The sequence below is a fragment of the Medicago sativa genome, chromosome 8 (assembly GCF_051527215.1).
Source record: "Medicago sativa cultivar Bolivia chromosome 8, Bolivia_mono, whole genome shotgun sequence".
In the NCBI taxonomy this organism is placed as follows: Eukaryota; Viridiplantae; Streptophyta; class Magnoliopsida; order Fabales; family Fabaceae; genus Medicago; species Medicago sativa.
Window position 1 is genome coordinate 67,148,043 of NC_140756.1, and position 22,908 is coordinate 67,170,950.

Here is a 22,908-nt window from a genome sequence, read left to right on the forward strand (position 1 = left end):
GTTTTATAAACAATTTATTATCAACAAAACTCATTATTCATTAACCATTTAAATTCAATCGATTACATTATTTTCAGTGGCGGATCTCTGTTGAGACCCCCAGGTGCCATGGCAACCCCCAACATTGCTATATATATGATATTAGGCATAATTATATCATGAATTTCCATTGGTTGCAGTGGAAGGGGTGCCCATCTTTCATTGAAATTGTGCAGGTTCGAGTCCTGCCTCCGTCTAGTTTTTAATGATTCAATTTTTTTTTTAATATTTCAACTTCAACTGTTCAACTTCAACCGTAATTTTTATACTTTATTCAAAAAAAAGGTTCTTGTGGGGAATTAATTTTTATACTTTATTCAAAAAAAAGGTTCTTGTGGGGAATCGAACCAGCTCCCACAGGCCACAATCAAAAGAGACCAACCACTAGACTGTTGGTTGCTCATTGATTTTCAATGAAACTGTTTAATATATATTACATAAAATTTTGGTACCTCCAAGAAATTTATTGTCTAGTTTTTAATGATTCAATTTTTTTTTTTAATATTTCAACTTCAACTGTTCAACTTCAACCGTAATTTTTATACTTTATTCAAAAAAAAGGTTCTTGTGGGGAATCGAACCAGCTCCCACAGGCCACAATCAAAAGAGACCAACCACTAGACTGTTGGTTGCTCATTGATTTTCAATGAAACTGTTTAATATATATTACATAAAATTTTGGTACCTCCAAGAAATTTATTCAAGATCCGCCACTGATTATTTTGGTTGTTACAAGTGTGAAATACTAATATACTGTAGTAGTATGTCATTTGACTTGGTTTTATTAAACGTGTTCTTAGTATAACATAACATGTTCTAGATCTAGTTTGCAATTCAGGTGCTGACATTACGTGTCATCTTACTAGGATGAACATGTTATTTGCATCACCCTAAAATACTAAAATTCAGTTTAACCAATCTTTTTTTTATCAATGTAATCAAATTTATAACACTCTACACTAATAGAATAAGATTCAATTTTTAACTACCTACTTGGAAATTTTAGTTATTTATCAACTTTATTACACCACATTGATGTATCATACTAACAGAACGGATAGTACTTAAGTGTCATTGGCTTTTGGTGTTATTGGTGTCATTGGTACCTTTGTATTTATCTCTCTCTAACAACTCATTCTTTCTCATCTAAATAATTTATTTTAATCAATTCATTCATCATTCTCTTTCATCTGAAATGAACCTATGCCACCAATAGCATCAAAAAACTATGGCACCTAAGTATTTCCCTAACATATCACATATTTTCCATTATAATTATGACCTAGCATTAAATAACCGTTGTACATTTTTAGTAAAACAAATAAATGAATTTCCATTCATTAATTTTGTTTTCACTTTTATTACTACCTTCACGTGAGACCACTTTACACTCTCCATTTTTCTGTTAATAGTGAATGCTGACACCATAAAGAGTTTACACATTTTTACTGTCTCTCTCTCTGTATGACAGATACATAATAGTACACTTGGTAGTAACTCTCATCACAATCACAGCCACGCATTATGTCATTCTCAGTACAACTATAAATTAGTTAGTTATAGCTATCTCACTGTCACAGAAAATCACTAGTATCACTCATCATCATCATCATAAAAACTACACCCCCACCTTTGTTTTCATTTCTTTTATTCCCACCCTCCCTTCAATGGAAATTACCTGGTTTTCCAAATGGCTGTTCACATTTTGCTTTGTTCTATGCTTGGTTTCACAATTCATTCACTCTAGTGTTACATATGATAGAAAAGCAATTCTTATCAATGGACAAAGAAGAATTCTTTTTTCTGGTTCTATACATTATCCTAGAAGTACTCCTGATGTAATAATCTCTTACTTTTCTTCTTCAAATGAAAACAAAGATTGTAACATAACATTATGATTGAAACTTGTGTTTTTTGTAACAGTTTGAGAATTATGTTTTTTTTTTTTGTGTAGATGTGGGAAGATCTGATTCAAAAGTCTAAAGAAGGAGGTCTTGATGTGATTGAAACATATGTTTTTTGGAATGTTCATGAACCTTCTCCTGGCAATGTACTTGTTCTGTTTTTGTTCTGTTGTGTTCTGTTTTTGTTTTCAACCTGTGTTTCTTGTCTGATTTTTATGTTTTTTTGTTGCATGCAATCAAATTTAGTACAATTTTGAAGGAAGATATGATCTAGTGAAATTCATAAAGACAATTCAAAAAGCTGGACTCTATGCTCATCTTCGCATTGGACCTTATGTTTGTGCTGAATGGAATTTTGGGTACCTTCCATTTCTTACTCTTTTATTTTGTTTCTTTTAAATGTATATTTATTCTTATCATAATTCTAAACAATATATATTAAATTATAGTATTTTAATATATTAAATCTTATAGTTTCTATTTTCAAATGCAGTATGATGTATTTATCTTATATGGTGTTTTTTGAGAGTGTTTTGTGATTTTCTAATATTGTTTGTTTGCAGAGGATTTCCAGTTTGGCTGAAGTATGTTCCAGGCATAAGCTTTAGAACAGACAATGAACCTTTCAAGGTTTTTACTTTTCACATACACAATTATTAATTATATAATATTTTCCAAAATATAAATTTTTTTTTGTTAGATTTATGACATATAAATTGTGTTGCAGAGGGAAATGCAAAGGTTCACTGAGAAGATTGTAGGATTGATGAAGAGTGAACAGCTCTTTGAATCACAGGGTGGCCCTATCATTCTCTCTCAGGTGAATTTTCTGAGGTTACTGTTTTTATATATAAACTTATATTTTAAACCTACTTATTTTCATTTAATTATTGAGAGCTTATACTAGTGACTAAAAACTTGTTGAGCCGAGATCCTCTACGGTCGGATATAAGGCGTATTCGGTCTCTGTCATGATCTAACGGTCTACGGCCAGCTGAACTATAAAGTCAGCTGTATATTATCCAATTTGAAACTTGTCACTATAGATCTAGAAATAATTATGATATTTTCGCAATATGTTATTTCAGATTGAAAATGAGTATGGAGCACAAAGTAAGTTACAGGGTACTGTTGGCCAAAACTATGTGAATTGGGCAGCCAAAATGGCTGTAGAGATGGGAACCGGAGTTCCTTGGGTGATGTGCAAGGAAGATGATGCACCAGATCCAGTGGTGAGTATACTAATCTCAGTCTTCATCTTGAAAGCTGTGTAACATGAAGTGAAACACATTCCCATGATACCACTTAGTTACTCCTTATTCTACTCCCTCCATCCCATTATGAGTGTAACAATTTTAACATGTTAACCTTACCAAGTATCGATTGTTTTCCATTATCATAAATGTAAAGTGGAAAAAATTGACTTCAGAGTGGTGCATAAAGTATTGATACGAGATTACACATGTAAAAAAGTATATTATATTACATTTAAAAATTAAATTAACACTCATTTTGAGATGAATTTTTTTTCCATATGTGACACTTATAATAGGACGAAGGAAGTATTATTTTAAGTTTCTGAGATATCACTAAACTAATGTGTTAGTTAAACTACAGCATGTGGTTCATTTGTTCATCTATTAAACTAATGTGTTAGTTAAACTAATGTCTTTTGTTTATGTGGTAACAGATAAACACATGTAATGGCTTCTATTGTGACAAGTTTACTCCAAATAGACCCTATAAACCTACAATGTGGACTGAAGCTTGGAGTGGCTGGTAAGCTTGTTCATTATCACCACATTACACTAAAGTTTGAAAATAAAGAAATGAATATCCTATATAACTTTAATTTTAAATATGAAGGTTTACAGAATTTGGAGGTCCAATTCACAAAAGACCTGTACAGGATTTAGCATTTGCAGTTGCTCGATTTGTAACGAGAGGAGGGTCATTTGTAAACTACTACATGGTTAGTTAGTTTAAATAGCTAAAAAAAAAAAATTGGCACCTACTATTGTAAGTGTAATTAGCCTAATTTGTCTAGCATTTTCCCGTAGTATCATGGAGGAACCAATTTTGGACGAACCGCGGGAGGCCCTTTTATATCTACTAGTTATGACTATGATGCTCCACTAGATGAATATGGTGAGAAATTACTGTTGAATTTTAACAATTTTACTGCAATAAATAAGAGATAGATGATTTCTCAAATGCTTATGCTTGTTGGGATTCGATTGCCGGCACAGTATCTCAAACTACAGTAGTGATTATTAACTGAATAGTTCTGTATTCTGCTATAAAACAATGCAGGTTTGATTAGGCAGCCAAAATATGGTCATCTAAAGGAGCTTCATAGAGCTATCAAGATGTGCGAGCGAGCTTTGGTTTCAACCGACCCAATTGTTACTTCATTAGGGAGCTCCCAACAGGTTTCAACTCAATTCAAATTTATTTTGCCAACCACGCGTGTTTAGCTTATTTACCGATCCTACGGTATATGTGACTTTTTCCAGGCTCATGTATACTCTACGGAATCCGGAGATTGTGCTGCTTTTCTCTCAAACTACGACTCAAAATCCGCTGCTAGAGTGCTGTTCAATAATATGCACTATAGTTTACCCCCTTGGTCCGTCAGCATCCTCCCCGATTGTAGAAATTCTGTCTTTAATACAGCAAAAGTAAGTAAAATGTCAGACACAATTTCCTTCCCTTTGATGCGTCCATTGATTCAACATGATTTAATAATAGAAACTTCTTATTTTAGGTTGGAGTGCAAACATCTCAAATGCAAATGTTACCAACAAATACTCATATGTTCTCATGGGAGAGTTTTGATGAAGATACTACTTCTCTGGATGATAGCTTCACACTCACAGCTCCTGGTCTCTTAGAACAGATAAATGTAACTAGAGATGCAAGTGATTATCTTTGGTATATAACTAGGTAAGCCTGATTTTCTTTACCCTTGGAATTCTTTAACCTTATATCTGGTTTCAGCATTTTGAAAATCATTTCATGTCTATGTTTCTTCAGCGTTGATATAGGTTCATCTGAATCCTTTCTACACGGTGGTGAACTCCCGACTCTTATTGTTCAGTCCAAAGGCCATGCTGTGCATGTTTTCATCAATGGTCAACTTACTGGTATGTAAATTTACTTGCCTTCGGTTTAGTACCTCATTCTAGCTGATTATTGAAAGTAAACGTGATGCCTGATTAAAACCAGGTACTACCTATGGAACAAGGGAGTATAGGAGATTCATGCATACCGGCAAGGTAAAGCTTCGCGCCGGAACAAACAGAATAGCTCTGCTCAGTGTTGCCGTCGGACTTCCTGTAAGTTTTGCTTTTCTCTTCTACTTTATAATTAGAAGTTGTTGATTTTGTGGTCAAGTTTACTCATTTTGACCTTTCTATGATTATGAAAGCCATGTAACTAGGTTGTTGGAGATTAATATTCATCTAATTTGGCAACAAAAAAAAAAAAATATCAGTAATGGCTCCGTTCCTTGTCTGCTCATGAGTCTTGACTGCAATTATTGACTTATTTTTTTTCCATGTTTTGTCATCAAAGAATGTGGGAGAACATTTTGAGACATGGAGCACAGGAATCCTAGGTCCGGTTGCACTGCATGGACTCAACCGGGGAAATTGGGACTTGTCCCAACAGAAATGGACTTATCAGGTTGCATATTCTTGCTTTAGATACTTAAGTTACATACTTTAAAGAAAAATTCTTACCAAGAAATGCTTACAAGCAGGTTGGACTGAAAGGAGAGGCCATGAATCTTGCATCTCCTAATAGTATCTCATCTGTTGAGTGGATGCAGTCGGCAATAGTTGTACAAAGAAATCAACCATTGACATGGCACAGGGTAAAAAAATTAAAGAAAAAAAATTGTACACAAGTTTGACTGCAAATAAAATACTAGCTTCAAAATATATGAAATTTATCTGTAAAATGTGCAGACTAATTTCGATGCACCTGAAGGAGACGAGCCACTGGCATTAGATATGGAGGGTATGGGTAAAGGCCAAATATGGATTAATGGACAGAGCATTGGAAGATACTGGACGATATTCGCAAATGGTAATTGCAACGACTGTAACTATGCCGGGTCGTTTAGACCTCAAAAGTGCCAGCTCGGTTGTGGCCAACCGACCCAACGATGGTAAGTATCGCTAATTTTTTAGCTTCTGCAATTGCTATCATATTCAGAAATAGAGCATGCAATGTTCATTGAAGCACAAAATAGGCTTCGTATTCTCTGCAGTCACGCAGTTAGCTGGTTATTACTGTCTGCACAAACGATTTTGATTTTATGTTCGGAAATCATCAAACTTGAAATCCGAGTTGGACGTCTCGACTTGCATGGATTTCATTAAGAAATCTGGATCCAGCATAATACATTGTATTACATTTCGTGTAACATGTTTCAGGTACCATGTCCCTCGATCATGGTTGAAGCCAACTCAAAACCTATTGGTTATTTTTGAGGAACTTGGTGGAGATCCTTCAAAGATTTCACTTGTAAAGAGATCAGTGGGCAGTGTCTGCGCTGATGTGTCAGAGTACCACACAAATATTAAGAATTGGCACATTGATAGCTACGGTAAGTCCGAAGAATTCCGTGCACCAAAGGTTCACTTGCAATGTAGCCCTGGCCAGACCATCTCTTCAATTAAATTTGCAAGCTTCGGAACTCCTCTCGGGACTTGCGGTAATTACGAGCAAGGAGCTTGTCATTCCCCTGCATCCTATGCCACTTTAGAGAAGGTGATTTACCACATACTCTTGAGATGATTTCACAATCCACTACATTGATTTATAGTTAACTAGTTTTCTTTTTTGCACCTATTTTCACAGAGATGTGTGGGGAAGCCAAGATGCATAGTTACTGTATCAAACAGCAATTTTGGGAAAGATCCTTGTCCGAGGGTGATGAAGCGGTTATCAGTTGAAGCTATTTGCACTCCAGCTACTACAAATTGGAGGGGTTAATCATTTAATTAGTTAAGGAAGAGTCTTTTTACGTGTAGAGTGCATTTACTTAAACTGCAAGAAATAGGAATGCATAATAAATGCAGTTATTATAGGTAAAGTTCTAGTGCGAAGGGGTTGTGTAAATTATTGTTAGGTAGCTAGGTGAATCTGAAAACAAGGGTCTGAATGAAATTTGGACCCTTGTGTGTGAATTTAGATGACCAGTCCTCGGCCTTTTAACCGGATATGGGCACTGGTGGGAAAGAGGAAATTGAATTGGTTTGAGTGATTTGTGTTTTTGTGTGAGTTGAGGTATGGTGCAAAACAGGTTCAAATTAGGTGTGGATCCTAATGTAACCACTGTTTGATGAGGTTTATTGTCATAGAATAGAAAGTTCATTGTTCCGTGTACTATGTGCAAAACATGAGAATGTGAAGTTTAATTTTTTTTTTTTTTTTTTTGCATAAAGTAAGCTGTTATGGCAAATCATGATTTTTCACCATCAAATTTGTCCAGATCTCCACAATTGAAAGAAACTTGCACAAAGAAAAAAAAAATACAAAGAAAGCTTAATGTAAGAAGATATATATTCTTCAGTAAAAAAATGTTGTTGATTTAATTTGATTTATTGTGAAAAATAAATCTATTAGTTACAGTCTTATCAAAGTAGAAAATAATTGTTCAATATCCTCATTCACACAATTATGATCAATGATGTGACATATTGCTACTCTTGTTCAAGTTCTTAATAAAAAAAATCGGAACCATATGCATACTTACCCATGGACCAAGACTTCCATCATGTAGCGAGCTATGTTTATCTAAAGTCTAAACTCATATTTGAGCTATGTTTATCTAAAGTCTAAACTATATTTTTTCCCTAAAAAATGTGCTTTATTGCCTCAATATTGAATCTAAAGAAAAAATGACGCTTTTAAGACCGACATTCACTTTTTTTAAGCCTAAAATCACCATTTATAGGGGAGAAAATATGAGTAGGGACCAAAATTTCAATAAATGTGAAAATAGAAGACTAAAAAAATTGATTGAAAAAAAGGGGACTATTTTCTTAAGTTTGATAGGGGAATATTGCACCATATTTCCCTTTAATTTTTTGTATAAACATATGTGGTGGACAATTCATTTTTTCATTTTATTTTAGTAAGATATTTTCTTTTGTATCCACTTCTATCATGTAAATTGTGTCTCAGAAAGGGAGGTACGAAGCTTTCAAGAGAATGATTAATGTTTTTTTTTAACCATGTCGACAAGTTGGATGAGTTAAAGATACAACTTAATCAATACTTTGTTCATCTTGGTGAAAATTAAACTGTGTTTCATGTTTTTGTACAAGTACCGTGCATAAATATAGGGGTTGATAACGACAAAGGAACTACTATATATCATCATGAGATGTTTAACGATGTAATATTCCTGATTTCTGAATGACTGAAAATAATAAGTTATATCTTTGGGTTTGTTAGAAATGCAAACGCCCCAAATGTAAGTAGAGATTAGGATTTAGTGGATAGTCTTGGAAGTTTTAAGTTATTTGATGTATTGTAGTGTAACAATTTTAGAAATGTTGAATTGTTGTTGAATTTTAATCGTTTGTGTATGGTTAATTTAATATTGAATTTTTTTAGACGAAATTAAACAATATTCATTCATTCAAATTAATAAAGTACATCGATATAATACAAATCCAAAGTCGTTAAAAATAAAAAGAATGAATCTGCATACAAACTCATATCATCCATGTTAATAGCATAATACAACAGAGTACGTATGCGTATAAATATGACTATGTTCAAGTTTCTAGAATACTCATGTCTTTAAATCTGCAATGTTGACGACGACAAAATCATTGATTGAATTTGCAGTGATCAAAGCTAATTTTTCAACCTGAATAAAATAAACATCGTACTAATACTAGAAATAAAAAAAACACAATGCACAAACACAAACGAAATAAGACAAAAAAATACATGGAAATTACTTGTTAAACTAAAAGAGAAAGAAAAACAATTTGGATGAGTGATTTTGAGTCAAGATTGACCATAAATTACCCTCTTGGTAGATTGAGAAGAAGATAAATGATGACAGTGTATAACATTATTAAATTATGGATGACAATGTTTTGTTGTTCGATTATGAGCGAAGAAAAACAATTAGGTGAATCTGAAAACAAGGGTCTGAATGAAATTTGGACCCTTGTGTGTGAATTTAGATGACCAGTCCCCAGCCTTTTAACCGGATATGGGCACTGGTGGGAGAGAGGAAATTGAATTGGTTTAAGTGATTTGTGTTTTTGTGTGAGTTGAGGTATGGTGCAAAACAGGTTCAAATTAGGAGTGGATCCTAATGTCACCACTGTTTGATGAGGTTATTGTCATGAATAGAAAGTTCATTGTTCTGTCTACTTTGTGCAAAACATGAGAATGTGAAGTTTAAATTAATATTTTTTTAATTAAAGTAAGTTGTTATGGCTAATCATATTTTTTTTTCACCATCAAATTGGTCCAAATCTCCAATTAAAAGAAACTTGCACAAACAAATTACAAAGAAAGCTTAATGTAAGGAGATTTATATTAAAAAGGTCGTTGAACCCACTTGAATTGATCTGGTGGTATTGGCTTGTGTCCTGAGAGTATGCTCAAGTTCGATTCTCCTCGATGTCAATTTAGGTGGGCTAATTTAGTTTAAAAAAAACATGATTCTCCGTTTTCTTAATTACTCATTCATTCATCTTCAAATTTCTCCCATTTGTAAATATAGATCATCGTAAAAACGTTTAGATAATAATTTGTACTTATTTTTGAAAATTGATAAGGATTAATTTGCAATTTTTGAAAATTTGTAGATATCAATTTGCATATTTATAAATTTGAAAATCTTTTTCTCTGAACTTTGGAAAAATTTAGGCTAAAGTGCACTTCTCCCCCCTTAACTTTCAAAAACTTGCAATTTTGGCCCCCTAACTATGAAAACTACAATTTTGGCCCCCTAAGTTTTAGCCCCATTGCAAATTTGGTCCTTTTGGTCAATTTTGATCGGTCAATGCCCATGTGGCATGCCACGTGGGTAATTATTAAATTAAAAAAAATAAAAAAAAGGCACTTAATCATTTTTTAATTAAAAAAATAAAAAATCTAATTAAAAATATTTTAAAAATCAGGAAATTTGAAAAATTAATAAAAAAATTCAGAAAATATAAAAAAATTCTGGAAAAATGAAAAATTAATAAAAAAATAAAAATTATGGAAAATTGAAAAATTAATAAAAATGAAAAAATTGAAAAAATACGGAAAAAATTTAAAAATTCTGGAAAAATAAAAAAAAATCTGAAAAAATACGGGAAAAATTTAAAAATTCTGGAAAAATTAATAAAAATAAAAAATTATTAAAAATATAAAATAATCTATTAAAATGAAAAATAATGAAAAAATAAAAAAGATTAAAAAATTCTGGAAAAATGAAAAATTAATAAAAAAAATTGAAAAAAATATTAAAAAATTTCGAAATTTTCGAAAAAATTAAAAAGAATAATCATTTTTAAAAAATGAAATTTTTGAAATTAATTTTGAAATTTTCATTAGTATATATGTCGATTTAGGTTTTTTCAGTGTATTTATTTCCAAAAAAAATTCCGGGAATTTTTGTGTATTTATAAACCGGAAATTTTTGTGTATTTATAAACCGAGAATAAGGGAAAAAATATGTGTATTTATAAACCAAGCTTAGGTTTTTTGTGTATTTTTCGAAATTTTGAAATTTTCATTAGTATTTTTTCCGGGAATTTTTGTGTATTTATAAACCGGGAATTTTTGTGTATTTATAAACCGGGAATTTTACAATGAAAATTTCGAAATATGCATATTACAATGAAATTTTTTAAATTTTTTTAAATATTTTCCAGAATTTTTATTTTTCATTATTTTTCATTTTATTAGATTATTTTATTTTTTTAATCATTTTTTATTTTTATTAATTTTTCCAGAAATTTTAAATTTTTTTCCGTATTTTTTCAATTTTTTTCATTTTTATTAATTTTTCATTTTTCCAGAATTTGTTTTCAATTTTTTTATTAATTTTCATATTTTTTTTCAATTTTTTATTATTTTTCATTTTTCCCGAATTTTTTAATATTTTTTCTGATTTTTTTAATATTTTTAATTAGATTTTTTATTTATTTAATTAAAAAATGATTAAGTGGCTTTTTTTATTTTTTTTAATTTAATAATTACCCACGTGGCATGCCACATGGGCATTGACCGGTCAAAATTGACCAAAAGGACCAAATTGGGCTAAAACTTAGGGGGCCAAAATTGTAGTTTTCATAGTTAGGGGGCCAAAATTGCAAGTTTTTAAAAGTTAAGGGGAGAAAAGTGCACTTTAGCCAAAAATTTATGGTGATGTGATGTTCGTTTGCAGATTTATAAATTTAAAACTCTATTATCTCTAAATTATGGAAAAATTTATGGCGATGTGATGTTAGTGAAAAGAATGGTTATATTTATACTAGGGGTGGCAATATGATTCATGAGATCCATATCCATCCAATCCATCCACTACAAAATTCATCCAATCCATCCATCAAACAAAAAAAAAATTGTTGATTGGTTTGGGTACACCCTGTAGGTTTCCTCGCGCGCCCTATTTTTTCCAAAAATTCCCTTGAGTTTCCGAATTTTATAATCCGGAATGGTGTTTTCTTTTGTTAAAGGGTGAAAAAATGAGTAACGGATTTTGTAATCCGGAAAATTCACAAAATAGGACGCGTTACATGATGTTTCCGGATTACATAATCCGGAAACCCTCTAAACACCCTTTTTCAAGGTAAAACAGTTCGGATTATATAATTCGAACTGTATCAGCACAAATTCTAAACATGTTTGTTACATGGATAGTCGTTTTAGGGACAATATTAATCATCGTAACTCTCATCCTTCTGTTTTTAGGTCATTGTTACCTGTTCTTAGTCAAAAATCGGGTTTTCGGGCTACTTGATGGGATTGCTCCGAAACTTCCCCAGAAAATCAGAAAAAATTCAAGGACCATGACTACCGTAGAAGGGACTTCTTACGGGACTCCGCCCCTCAAAATCCAAAATACCATCGTTTAGACCCATTTTTCATTTTTTTTTAATTTTTCATATTCTCAGAAAAATCTGAAAAAATTGGCATTAGTTTTATTTGATTTTTAAAATTTTTTGGTGCTAATTTTATATTTTTATGATTTTATTTGACAGGTTTTTATCATTTTTTTACTTAGTTTTTTTTGTTGTTTTTAAAAGCAAAACTCAAAACTGCTGAAATGTGAGAGAGTCTGATGGCTGATTATACATAAGAATTGTCTGAATTATAAAATCCGAAATAGTAAACATGAATCCGGATTTTAAAATCCGGAATGCACAAGGGCATTTTTGAAAATTTTACAGGGCGCGGGAGAAGGCCGTAGGGTGGGAAAAGTAACACTCTTAAAACTATGGATAGATTTGATCCATCCATCTTATTTTCAAAATCCAATGGATCATCTCTTTAAAATAAAAAAGTCAAATGGATAACTTCAAAAAATATTAATCTTTTTTTATTTAAATAATTATATTTTTGATTATCACCTTATTTTTTTTTAATTACATCATCTCTCTCCCACTTTTTTTAATTTCATAAAATAAAATACCAAAACGAATAATTTTTTATGGAAAATAACGTATTACGATCTTTTTTAAAAAAACAACTTATTTATGCAAAAGAGCTTATTAAGATCTATTTTAAAAAAAAAAAAAACTTATTCAAAACATCTTATCTATGCAAAACAACTTATTATAATATATTTTTAAAAAACAGTTTATTTGAAACAGCTTATTTATGCAAAAGAGCTTATTATGATCTCTTTTAAAAAAACAGCTTATTCGAAACAACTTATTTATACAAAACAACTTATTAGGATCTATTTTTTAAAAAACAACTTATTTGAAAAAACTTTTTTATGAAAAACAACTTATAACGATCTCATTTTTAAAAACAACTTATTTATGCAAAATAGATTATTCAAAAGAGCTTAATTATGCAAAACAGCTTATTATGATCTCATTTTCAAAAACAGCTTATTCAAAACAGCTTATCTATGCAAAACAGCTTATTATTATCTCTTTTAAAAAAACAGCTTATTCAAAACAACTTATTTATACAAAACAACTTATTAGGATCTCTTTTTTAAAAAACAACTTATTTGAAACAGCTTATTTATGCAAAACAGCTTATTACGATCTCATTTTAAAAAACAACTTATTCAAAAGAGCTTAGTTATGCAAAACAACTTATTCGAAACAACTTATTTATACAAAACAACTTATTAGGATCTCCTTTTTAAAAAACAACTTATTCGAAACAAATTATTTATGCAAAACAGCTTATTACGATCTCATTTTTAAAAACAGCTTATTCCAAACAGCTTATTTATGCAAAACAGTTTATTACGATCTCATTTTCAACAATAGTTATCAACCGATGCGTTGTTGCTTTATCCAGAACAACAAAATACATCCTTAGACTTCTACAAATCAAACATTGCATTTTTTTTTTGAAAGAAAAACATTGCATGTTAAAAAATATATAATATGAGTAGTTATTTGAATGGGAGAGAACCAAGCTCTCGAAACTTTGTGAAACCGTGTCTGTTTTCTATGAAATATTTTAATTCTGCAGCAGTGTAAATGTGTGTATTCAATTTTCTGTTTGATACAACTTTCTTTTGAGTTTCATCGATAAAATCGTTGTTATTAAGTGAATTTATCAATTTCCACTAGCAACGATATTTTGCCCCACGCGTACGCAAACAAGTTTTCTTGTACATGATTCTGCACTAAGCATCTCAACTTGTATACTTATAAAAACACATTTTTAGAGAGTATGTTATACAGATCGCTAAGATGTTTGAATTACTGTATTACTAGGATGTTGGATGTTACATTTAAGAAAGAAACATATGTGGATAAAACAACCTTTTTGTGTGTATCACAAGATTGCTATTCTCTTCTAGTGTGATAATGACCCCAGAAGAATCCTTCAGTGGTTGGTTTCTGTTCGCGACCAATACATCAATAGATTTAAACATGTTTGTGGAAATACGTGTAGAATCCTTTTCTATTTTTTTGCCTTTGTTGTTGCCTGTCCTGGTTTTCATTTGTGAGGTTAGATGGTTTGGCATGACTTGTGCCTGTGAGTTCTGAAGTATATAAACTAACCAATTTTACCTTAAAAAAATTAAATCTTTTACGATAATGTAAAAAAAAAATTGTAGTTTTTTACTGAAATCTACAGAGGAAATTTTACTCATAAACATCTTTCTTAAAATCCTTTCATTTCAGTTGTAACTGCAACTAAATTTTGACACAACATTCACAACAGTTCGATTTCCTCTTTAGTTTACATACTGGTGGATATTTTGAATAAGCGGATTTAAAAAATAGATCTTAATAAGCTGTTTTGCATAAATAAGCTGTTTTGCATAACTAAGCTCTTTTGAATAAGTTGTTTTTTAAAATGAGATCGTAATAAGCTGGTTTGCATAAATAAGTTGTTTCGAATAAGTTGTTTTTTAAAAAAGAGATACTAATAAGTTGTTTTGTATAAATAAGTTGTTTCAAATAAGCTGTTTTTTTAACAGAGATCATAATAAGTTGTTTTGCATAAATAAACTGGTTTTTAAAAAGAGATCGTAATAAGCTATTTTGTATAAGATAAGTTTTTTTGAATAAGCGATTTTATATTTGGAATCTATTCTCTATCTATTCTCTAATTATAAAACTTAATGTCTATCAAAAATACAATCTTACCGCTTCTTAATTTTTTGACACATCATCAAAATTATATATTTTTGTGTCTTTTGCTTCAACTTCTCCCTATTTTTTCTCTCTTAAAAACAAATTAAACAAACTCAATCGATAAAACACATTAATTAAATCTTTTTTAAATAAAAAAAAAACTTAATCTTAATTCCAATCAAAACAAATTTTCCTATAATTCAACCTTTAAATATCTAAAGAGTTAAAAAAAATTACAATCTTCTATTCTCTATTCTCTAATCTCTAATCATGAAACCTAATGTCTATTTCTCTAATTATAAAACTTAATGTCTATCAAAAATACAATCTTACCCCTTCTTAATTTTTTGACACATCATCAAAATTATATATTTTTGTGTCTTTTGCTTCAACTTCTCCTTATTTTTTCTCTCTTAAAAACAAATTATAGGAAAATTTGTTTTGATTCTATTCTCTAATCTCTATTCTCTATAATTTTTCCTATAATTCTATTCTCTATTCTCTAATCTCTAATCATGAAACTTAATGTCTATCAAAAATATAATCTTACTCCTTCTTAATCTTTTGAAACATCATCAAAATTATATCATTTTGTGTGTTTTGTTTCAACTTCCCCCTATTTTTCTTTTAAAAACAAATTAAAACAAATTCACTCAATAAAACACACTAACTTAATCTACAAACAAACTTAATCTTAATCCCAATCAAAACAATTTTTTTTATAATTCAACTTTTAAATATCTAAAGAGCTAAAAAAACAAATACAATCTATTATTTTTTTTTTATCAAATCTATTATCTTTCTCTAATTATGAAAGTTAATGATCCGTAAAAACACAACTTTGTCACATCTTAATATTTTGACACCTCAACTTAATTTATCATTTTGTGTCTTTCGTAACAAAAGAACCTATTTAGTTGAAAGAGAACATAAATTTCAAAATATTGATGTCATTTTGCAACAAAAAGTTTCTTTTAAAAGAGAACATAAATTTCAAAATATTGATGTCATTTTGCAACAAAAAGTTTCTTTTATAATTGCAACAAAAAGTTTCTTTTATAATGATGTATCTTTTTTTTTGTTGTGGCCGAGGTTTGAACCCCGGACCTTGCATATATTATGCATTATCCCTACCAACTAAACTAAGCTCACGAGGACATACTGATGTATTTAAACAAACTACATTATATTATTATTTTTTAAAATGATTTTATTACCATAAACAAACACAAAATAGATTATGATATTTTTATAAAATTTTAAAAAATAACTAATTTATTGAATGTCAATATTATTTTTATTTTAATTCGTAACAAATAAGCCCTACGGGGTTTGTTATAACTTTAAAAAAAAACTTTAAACAAGAAGATAATTTTGTAACACAAAATAAATTTTATATAGTTGTATCCAAACAATTTTTTTTCTTTTAAAGAAGTGATTGTTATTACGATAAACAAACACAAAACTAATTATGCTTTTTCAAAAATAATCTCTAAATGATTGAATATCAAAATATATATATTATTTTTATTCAATATCAAAATATATTTTTATTTTATTAAAAGCGAACCATATATTCAATTTACATTTATTAAAAATAAGTTTTGTGATTGTACCTTAAAAATTTTATGATGTTCATGTGCTTTTATCTGACATTGAGTCTATTTCATGCAACATAACAAACTTCCTATGATTTTTTAGTTTTTAGGATGCAATAGAACTACCTTTCTATGAGTTTTTCTTTTGCAGGTAATCCAATGAAAAAAATGACAATTGTTTACATATTTAGTCTAAGAAAAAAAATTCTTAAATATAAATTTTAATAAAAAAACATTAATAAATAATTTTTTTTTTTGCTAAGCAAGGAGTAATGGCAGACATCGGGAGAAAACACCGACATACCAACTAGGTTGGCATCTGGGAAACCTCCGTCCTATGCCGCCAAACTCTAAAATTTTATTAAAAAAAAAAAGGAAAAATATATACAAGAAGAGGGGGGACTAGGCCAAAACCCTCAGAAGAAAAACAAACCCAAAATACTGAAAAAACTGCTACAGACTAAGAAAATATGTAGTTAAACAAACCAACTCTATCACGAAGAAATACATATGCAATCAGCCGGAAGAGTTTCGAACCAAATAGAACTTTGAACCCCATGACCCATATTCGCCAATTTGTCCGCACAGCTGATACGGACATTCCAATATAACATAATCATTTGGAAGATGGAAGACCACCCTTTGCACGGGTTTGATAGGGCGTGCCAAGAACTTGCTTTTTACGATTTTGTTTCTGCGCCTTGGTAAGAACTTGAGTGAAGCCTTCATCAGCCATTCGTTGATCATATTCACGTATTCTGGCCCATAAATCAAGGTCATGCTGAATACGAGGATTGCTATGTGTCATTCCTTCTTCACGGACAATTACGGGCCTGTTGACATCCTCCAAATCTGCACCATCAGTGGCAACCAATTGAACAGCTGGTGAAACCTCCCTATCAACATTATGAACATCAGCGGCTGTACCTGCAGAGGCATGTAGGGAAACCTGTGTGTCAGCTGCTGCAGTTGAGTCTACAAGATCAACAATAGGCTCCTCCTGCACATGAACATGCTCCAATTGCAAATGAGTACCAGTAGCAACCAGAACATCAACAACCGGAATAGAGATGTTCCCTTCCGGAGATATGGCAGCATCCTGTGATTCATTTGTCACCAGTGTCAATAAAGGAACCGCAGAATGCAAATCACGTTGAGGAACCTCGTCTGTAACGTTTTGTAAAGGAATACTAAATGAAGTCTCAACATTATTTTTAGTCACCAGAGGCTGCGCAGTATGTGGGGTTTCAAAGGCCTTGGAGGAGCCTGTTCCGGAAGGATTGTCCTTCAACGGCATCCACTCAGGTTTTTTTATTGGAACTTGCTCTTTCCCCTTACCATCAGTAGGTTTTTGCTTGGAATCATCCTTTCTAGGGTATAACCAGCGACACTTAGAAACATCATGGCCAATGCTTGTACAGTGTTTGCAAAAATCAGGTAGTCCCTCATACTCTATTGCCAATGGGAATGCAAAACCTTCACGTTCCACCATGATCTCATAAAATATATCCTTCGAAAGATCCATGTCAACCAGAACTCGGGCATAATGACCGTAAAGTCTGTTACGAGTCACATTATCAATGAGTAACGGAGTCCCTACCGCCCCGGCAATCTCATATAAGGTCCTCTCCATCCAATATTCTTGTGGTAATTCCCATAATCGAACCCAAACCTGAGTGTGAGTTTGTCGTTGCGTGTGCATGTTAAAGTCTTTTTTCCATTCAAATAATCTGAGTAACCCAGGCTTCAAGCTAACAGTACCTGCTGCCCAAACGGTTCTCATATCCTCTTGTGAGTTAAAGAAAAATTCATAAAACCCCCGGCCAAGGGATGTAAGATGCCATGGCCCTTGCACTTTCCACAATTTCTGTAACTTGGCAGCGAGATCCTTGGAGGAGAAAGGCTTATCGCCCTTGTTCAGAACTAACCGCCCTCTAAGGTTGGTTTTGCAAAAATCCAATCCACAAGAATAAACGTCGTCAGTGATCTTAACAGATAGCATGTCACCACGAATGGAGGGCACCGGAAGGGGGTCCGAGAGAGCTGTTTTGCCCCGTAGGGTCTGGGCAGATGATGTCAATGGAGAGCCTGTCAGTGCTTGTGCAAACGAGACCGCAGAGGAAACCACCGGCGCCTGAGGTGTGACAACCCTCGTGGCAGAGGGAATTGGTGCTGGAACCATCCTCTCAGCCTGCCAGTCGAACATGGCAGCTGAGATCGCAACAAAGACAAGGAGCAAGCACGTAACAAAACTATGGAATTATGCTCAATTGGAAAGAATTGGACATAAACCCACCGAACAATCAATAGCAAGAAGCACACGTGAATGAAGTGAACTCACCTGAATTATAACTAGCTTCAATCAATTGCTACAAACATGAAATGGAGAACGGTGCTGGGAAGAAACCCTAGCGGAGCCGCTTTTCCATTATAAGGAAATTTTAGTAAAATGATCATTAATAAATAAATTTCACTTATCAATAAAATAACAAAATATGATTAAGACAGTTATCTTCGATACTAACAAAACACTGAAAAATATTTTCATTAAGAAAAAAAAACATTCAATTATATTTGATTGATGATCACAAAATAACAAAACTTCATTCTTAAAAAAAATAACATAACTTCAAGAAAGTTACAAAATATTTATTACAAGGCATATTGTAACACCCCGTTTTCCCAACATAAAAATTTCATATAAATCAGAGTATTTATTTCATAAACGGAATGTCACATATTCTTAAAAATCATAAAATAGATAATAATAATAATTATCCTTCAAGTTCATTCATCATAAAATCTGAAACTACGCAGCGGAAAATAGTTCATCATGATAAAAGTCTTGGCACGCAGGTCTTATCAGAAAATCTCATAAAATAGTTCAATGCTTAATCATAAAAGGGTTCATAAAAGACACGTAAGGAATAGATTATGAAAGCAAGCCCCATCCCGTTACGTATCAGAGCACCTAGACACAAAGTGAGGAGTCCACTCACGAACGCCTCTAGTCTTTATTACCTGCAAGTTACCCATACGAAGGGCAACATTTTCAAGCAGAAAGGGTGAGATTTCACAGTCAATAAATTAAGCATATAATTCATCAAAATGCATTTAACAACATAAAACATCAGTAACATATTAAGCATTTATCATTTTAGCGTCGTATCAATCATAATCAATATCATCATCAAATATTATCATTAAATCATATTCAACTCATCATCTTTTAAATCATTAACAGGTATCATGTTCAACTTAACACTTGACTCGACAACACGACTCAACTTGACAATGCACTCTTAACAACTTAACAACTTAAATCATCGTGAAACTTCTTGATATGCAAATGCATGTGGTACCATTCAACAACATAAATGAGCGTAATTAGGCTCTTCAACATGTGAGCATAAAGTTGCCGGGCTTAAAGCCCCCAACGTAGTTTGAGCACAAAGGCTGTCGGGCCTAAAGCCCCCAACTTTAATGAGCACAAGGCTGCCGGGCCTAAAGCCCCCAACTTTAATGAGCACAAGGCTGCCATAGAAGACCGAAAAATTTGATTTGAAAATAGTGGGACTATTTTCGTAAGTTTGATATATATATTTTTATACAAATATGTGTGGTGGACAATTCATTTTATCGTTTCTTTCATTTTATTTTAGTCAGATCTTTTCTCTTGTATCTACTTCTGTCAAGTAAATCATGTCTTAGGAAGGGAAAAGTGAAGGTCATTTTCGATATGAAGCTTTCAAGAGGATGATTAATGTTTTTTTAACGCCCACTGACAAGTTGGATAAGTTAAAGACATGGCTTAACCAATATTTTGTTCATCTTGGTGAAAATCAATCCGTGTTTCATGTTTTTGTACAAGTACCATGCATAAATATATGAGCTGATAACGACAAATGAACTATATATCATCATGACATGCTTAACGATATTGACGATGTAATATCCATGTTTTATGGATAGCTGAAAATAATAAGCTATATCTTTGGGTTCGTTCAAAATGCAAATGCCAAATTGTCGGTAGAGATTTGGATTTGGTGGAATGTCTTGGAGTTTTAAGTTATTTGATGTAATGTAGTGTAATGTTGTCAATTTTATAAAGGTTGGATTAATGTTGAATTTCAATCATTTGTGTATAGTTAATTTAATGTTGAATTTTTTTGACAAAACTAAACAATGTTATTTTGGTTACAACTAAAGATATTATTTTTCTCGTTGCGTCAAACAATTAAGTTAACTTCTCTTTCTCGTTGCGCCAAACAATTTCAGACACACTTGATTTTCACCAGCTCCAATCCTTCAATGGAATCAGTAAAAATAATGATGGAGACAATGCGTGAGATACTCGAGGGTTCTTCGGTGCCAAAAATCCGCAATCATGCACGTTTTCTGCCCAAAGAATTGAGCAACCTAGATTTTAAAATGTTTGACAAATTTTTAAGGACCGATACTATGTTAGAGTTTCTTCAGAATCAGGAATACAAACACTTTGATATATTTGGAAAGTTTCTTCTTATTTGCAAGAACCCTCACTGGGTATATTCAATTCCATCTGTTTATGCTTTGTTGTTTAAGTTAGGATAGAATAGATTTAACAATGATTCCGCTGTTAAGAATTGTCAACCTCGACCTATTAAGCATTACTATATCCCATAATCATACCTAGATAAAATCTTAAGTACTCTTAGAATGAGTACTATAGGTATTTGAAATACGATGATTGAATGTTATTGTATGTGGGCAACATAAGGAAGTCGTTGATATGATTAGGTTAATGCATTATGCTAAATGTCAACCCAATGTGAGGTACAATGTATGTCATACAATACAATATAGGTTAAAGTGCAACTTTGGCCCCCTATCTTTCAAAAAGTTGCGATTTTGGCCCCCTAAGTTTGAAAACTACAATTTTGGTCCCCTATGTTTTAGCCCATTTACATATTTGGTCCTTTTGGTCAATTTTGACCAAGTCAACGCATACGTGGCATGCCACGTGTGTAATTAATTAATTAAAAAAATAAAAAATCAATTTTTAAATTAAATAAATGAAAAAAATAATAAAAAATTCTGGAAAAATGAAAAATAATAAAAAAAATTAAAAAATTTTGGAAAAATGAAAAATAATGAAAAAATAAAAAAATTTAAAAAACCAAAAAATATTACAAAAAAATGAAATAATTCTTGAAAAATAAAAATATTAATAAAAATGATTAAAAAAACGAAAAAAATTCACTGAAAAATAAAAATATTAATAAAAATAATTAGAAAAACGAAAAAAATTTCATAAAAATTCATGGACAATTCCAAGAATCACTTATTCGAAAAAGTAATGTCATGGAAACATTCATTTCCCTAAAGAAGAAATATGTACCAAATTTGTGGCCAAGTTGTATTCTCGTCGGTGTTTTTGTGTATACTTTTTTCGTTTCCTTGCGCCTTTAGAATGTCAAATTTTCAACATTAGAAAATTCTGTAAAAGATTCTGGAAAAAATTTGAAAAAAAATTTTCGAAAAAAATAATGTTAAATTTTCCAGATTTTTTAAAAAAATTTCCGTATTTTTTTCGAATTTTTTAAAAAATCTGGAAAATTTGACATTATTTTTTATTATTATTTTTTTTCATTTATTTAATTTAAAAATTGATTTTCTGGATTTTTTTTCATTTATTTAATTTAAAATCTGGAAATTTTTTAAATTTTTTTATTTTTTCATTATTTTTCATTTTTCCAGAATTTTTTAATATTTTTTTATTATTTTTCATTTTTCCAGATTTTTTTAATATTTTTAAATTATTTTTTTCATTTATTTAATTTAAAAATTGATTTTTTCGATTTTTTATTTTTTTAATTAATTAATTACACACGTGACATGCCACATATGCGTTGACTTGGTCAAAATTGACCAAAAGGACCAAATATGCAAAGGGGCTAAAACATAGAGGACCAAAATTGTAGTTTTCAAACTTAGGGGGCGAAAATCGCAACTTTTTGAAATATAGGGGGCCAAAGTTGCACTTTAGCCTACAATATACGTGTCTCGATGATTAAAAAATGCAAGACTAGTATAATTATAGAACACAATCTTCAAATTTTAATTTATATATATGAAATTTCTAAAATTAACATATAGGTATATAAAATGCAAGACTAGTAAAATCACAAGAAATTATTAACTAATGTGATTTTCAAGGTAAACATTTCAAGTTATTGTAAGATTGTGTCGAGTACAACAATATTTTAATTTATATATATGATATTTTTAAAATTAATATTTAGGTAAATAAAATGCAAGACAAGTAAAACCATAAAAAAATAATAATTGTTATTATTTTCAATTTAAACACTACAATTTATTGTAAGATTTTGTCGAGTACAACAATATTTTAGTTGTAACCGAAAATACATTATAATATCTTTAGTTGATAAAATACATTATAATACAAATTCAAAGTTGTTAAAAACAAAAAGAACGAATCTGCGAACAAACTCACGACATTCATGTTAATAACATAATACGTTAGAGTACGTATGCATATAAATATGA

The 22,908-nt window shown here is 30.9% G+C and overlaps 2 protein-coding genes across 2 annotated transcripts; one reads left to right on the forward strand and one right to left on the reverse strand.

Moving 5' to 3' along the window:
• The first annotated feature begins 1,615 nt into the window (after positions 1-1,615).
• LOC146900742 (beta-galactosidase 3-like) lies at positions 1,616-7,340 on the forward strand. Its single transcript, XM_085738688.1, has 19 exons — positions 1,616-1,877; positions 1,994-2,089; positions 2,190-2,302; positions 2,507-2,573; positions 2,671-2,763; positions 3,032-3,175; positions 3,634-3,722; positions 3,810-3,915; positions 4,004-4,091; positions 4,257-4,375; positions 4,460-4,624; positions 4,711-4,889; positions 4,980-5,089; positions 5,172-5,281; positions 5,520-5,630; positions 5,707-5,820; positions 5,915-6,117; positions 6,386-6,722; positions 6,813-7,340. Exons 1-19 carry the CDS (start codon positions 1,707-1,709, stop codon positions 6,945-6,947), a joined length of 2,550 nt encoding a protein of 849 aa, XP_085594814.1. The 5' UTR covers positions 1,616-1,706; the 3' UTR covers positions 6,948-7,340.
• Positions 7,341-16,622: 9,282 nt separating this feature from the next.
• LOC146900743 (uncharacterized) lies at positions 16,623-18,668 on the reverse strand. The gene has a single exon (XM_085734588.1). It carries the CDS (start codon positions 18,560-18,562, stop codon positions 16,973-16,975), a length of 1,590 nt encoding a protein of 529 aa, XP_085590714.1. The 5' UTR covers positions 18,563-18,668; the 3' UTR covers positions 16,623-16,972.
• Between the last annotated feature and the right edge of the window lie 4,240 nt (positions 18,669-22,908).

What these genes read in the sequence shown, in the direction of transcription:
- LOC146900742 (XM_085738688.1), top strand. Translation starts at nt 1,707, where the DNA reads ATGGAAATTACCTGGTTTTCCAAATGGCTGTTCACATTTTGCTTTGTT. An exon ending in ATGATGCACCAGATCCAGTG is followed by an intron (nt 3,176 to 3,633) that starts GTGAGTATACTA and finishes ATGTGGTAACAG; the next exon opens with ATAAACACATGTAATGGCTT. An exon ending in CCTATGCCACTTTAGAGAAG is followed by an intron (nt 6,723 to 6,812) that starts GTGATTTACCAC and finishes CTATTTTCACAG; the next exon opens with AGATGTGTGGGGAAGCCAAG.
- LOC146900743 (XM_085734588.1), bottom strand. Translation starts at nt 18,562, where the DNA reads ATGTTCGACTGGCAGGCTGAGAGGATGGTTCCAGCACCAATTCCCTCT.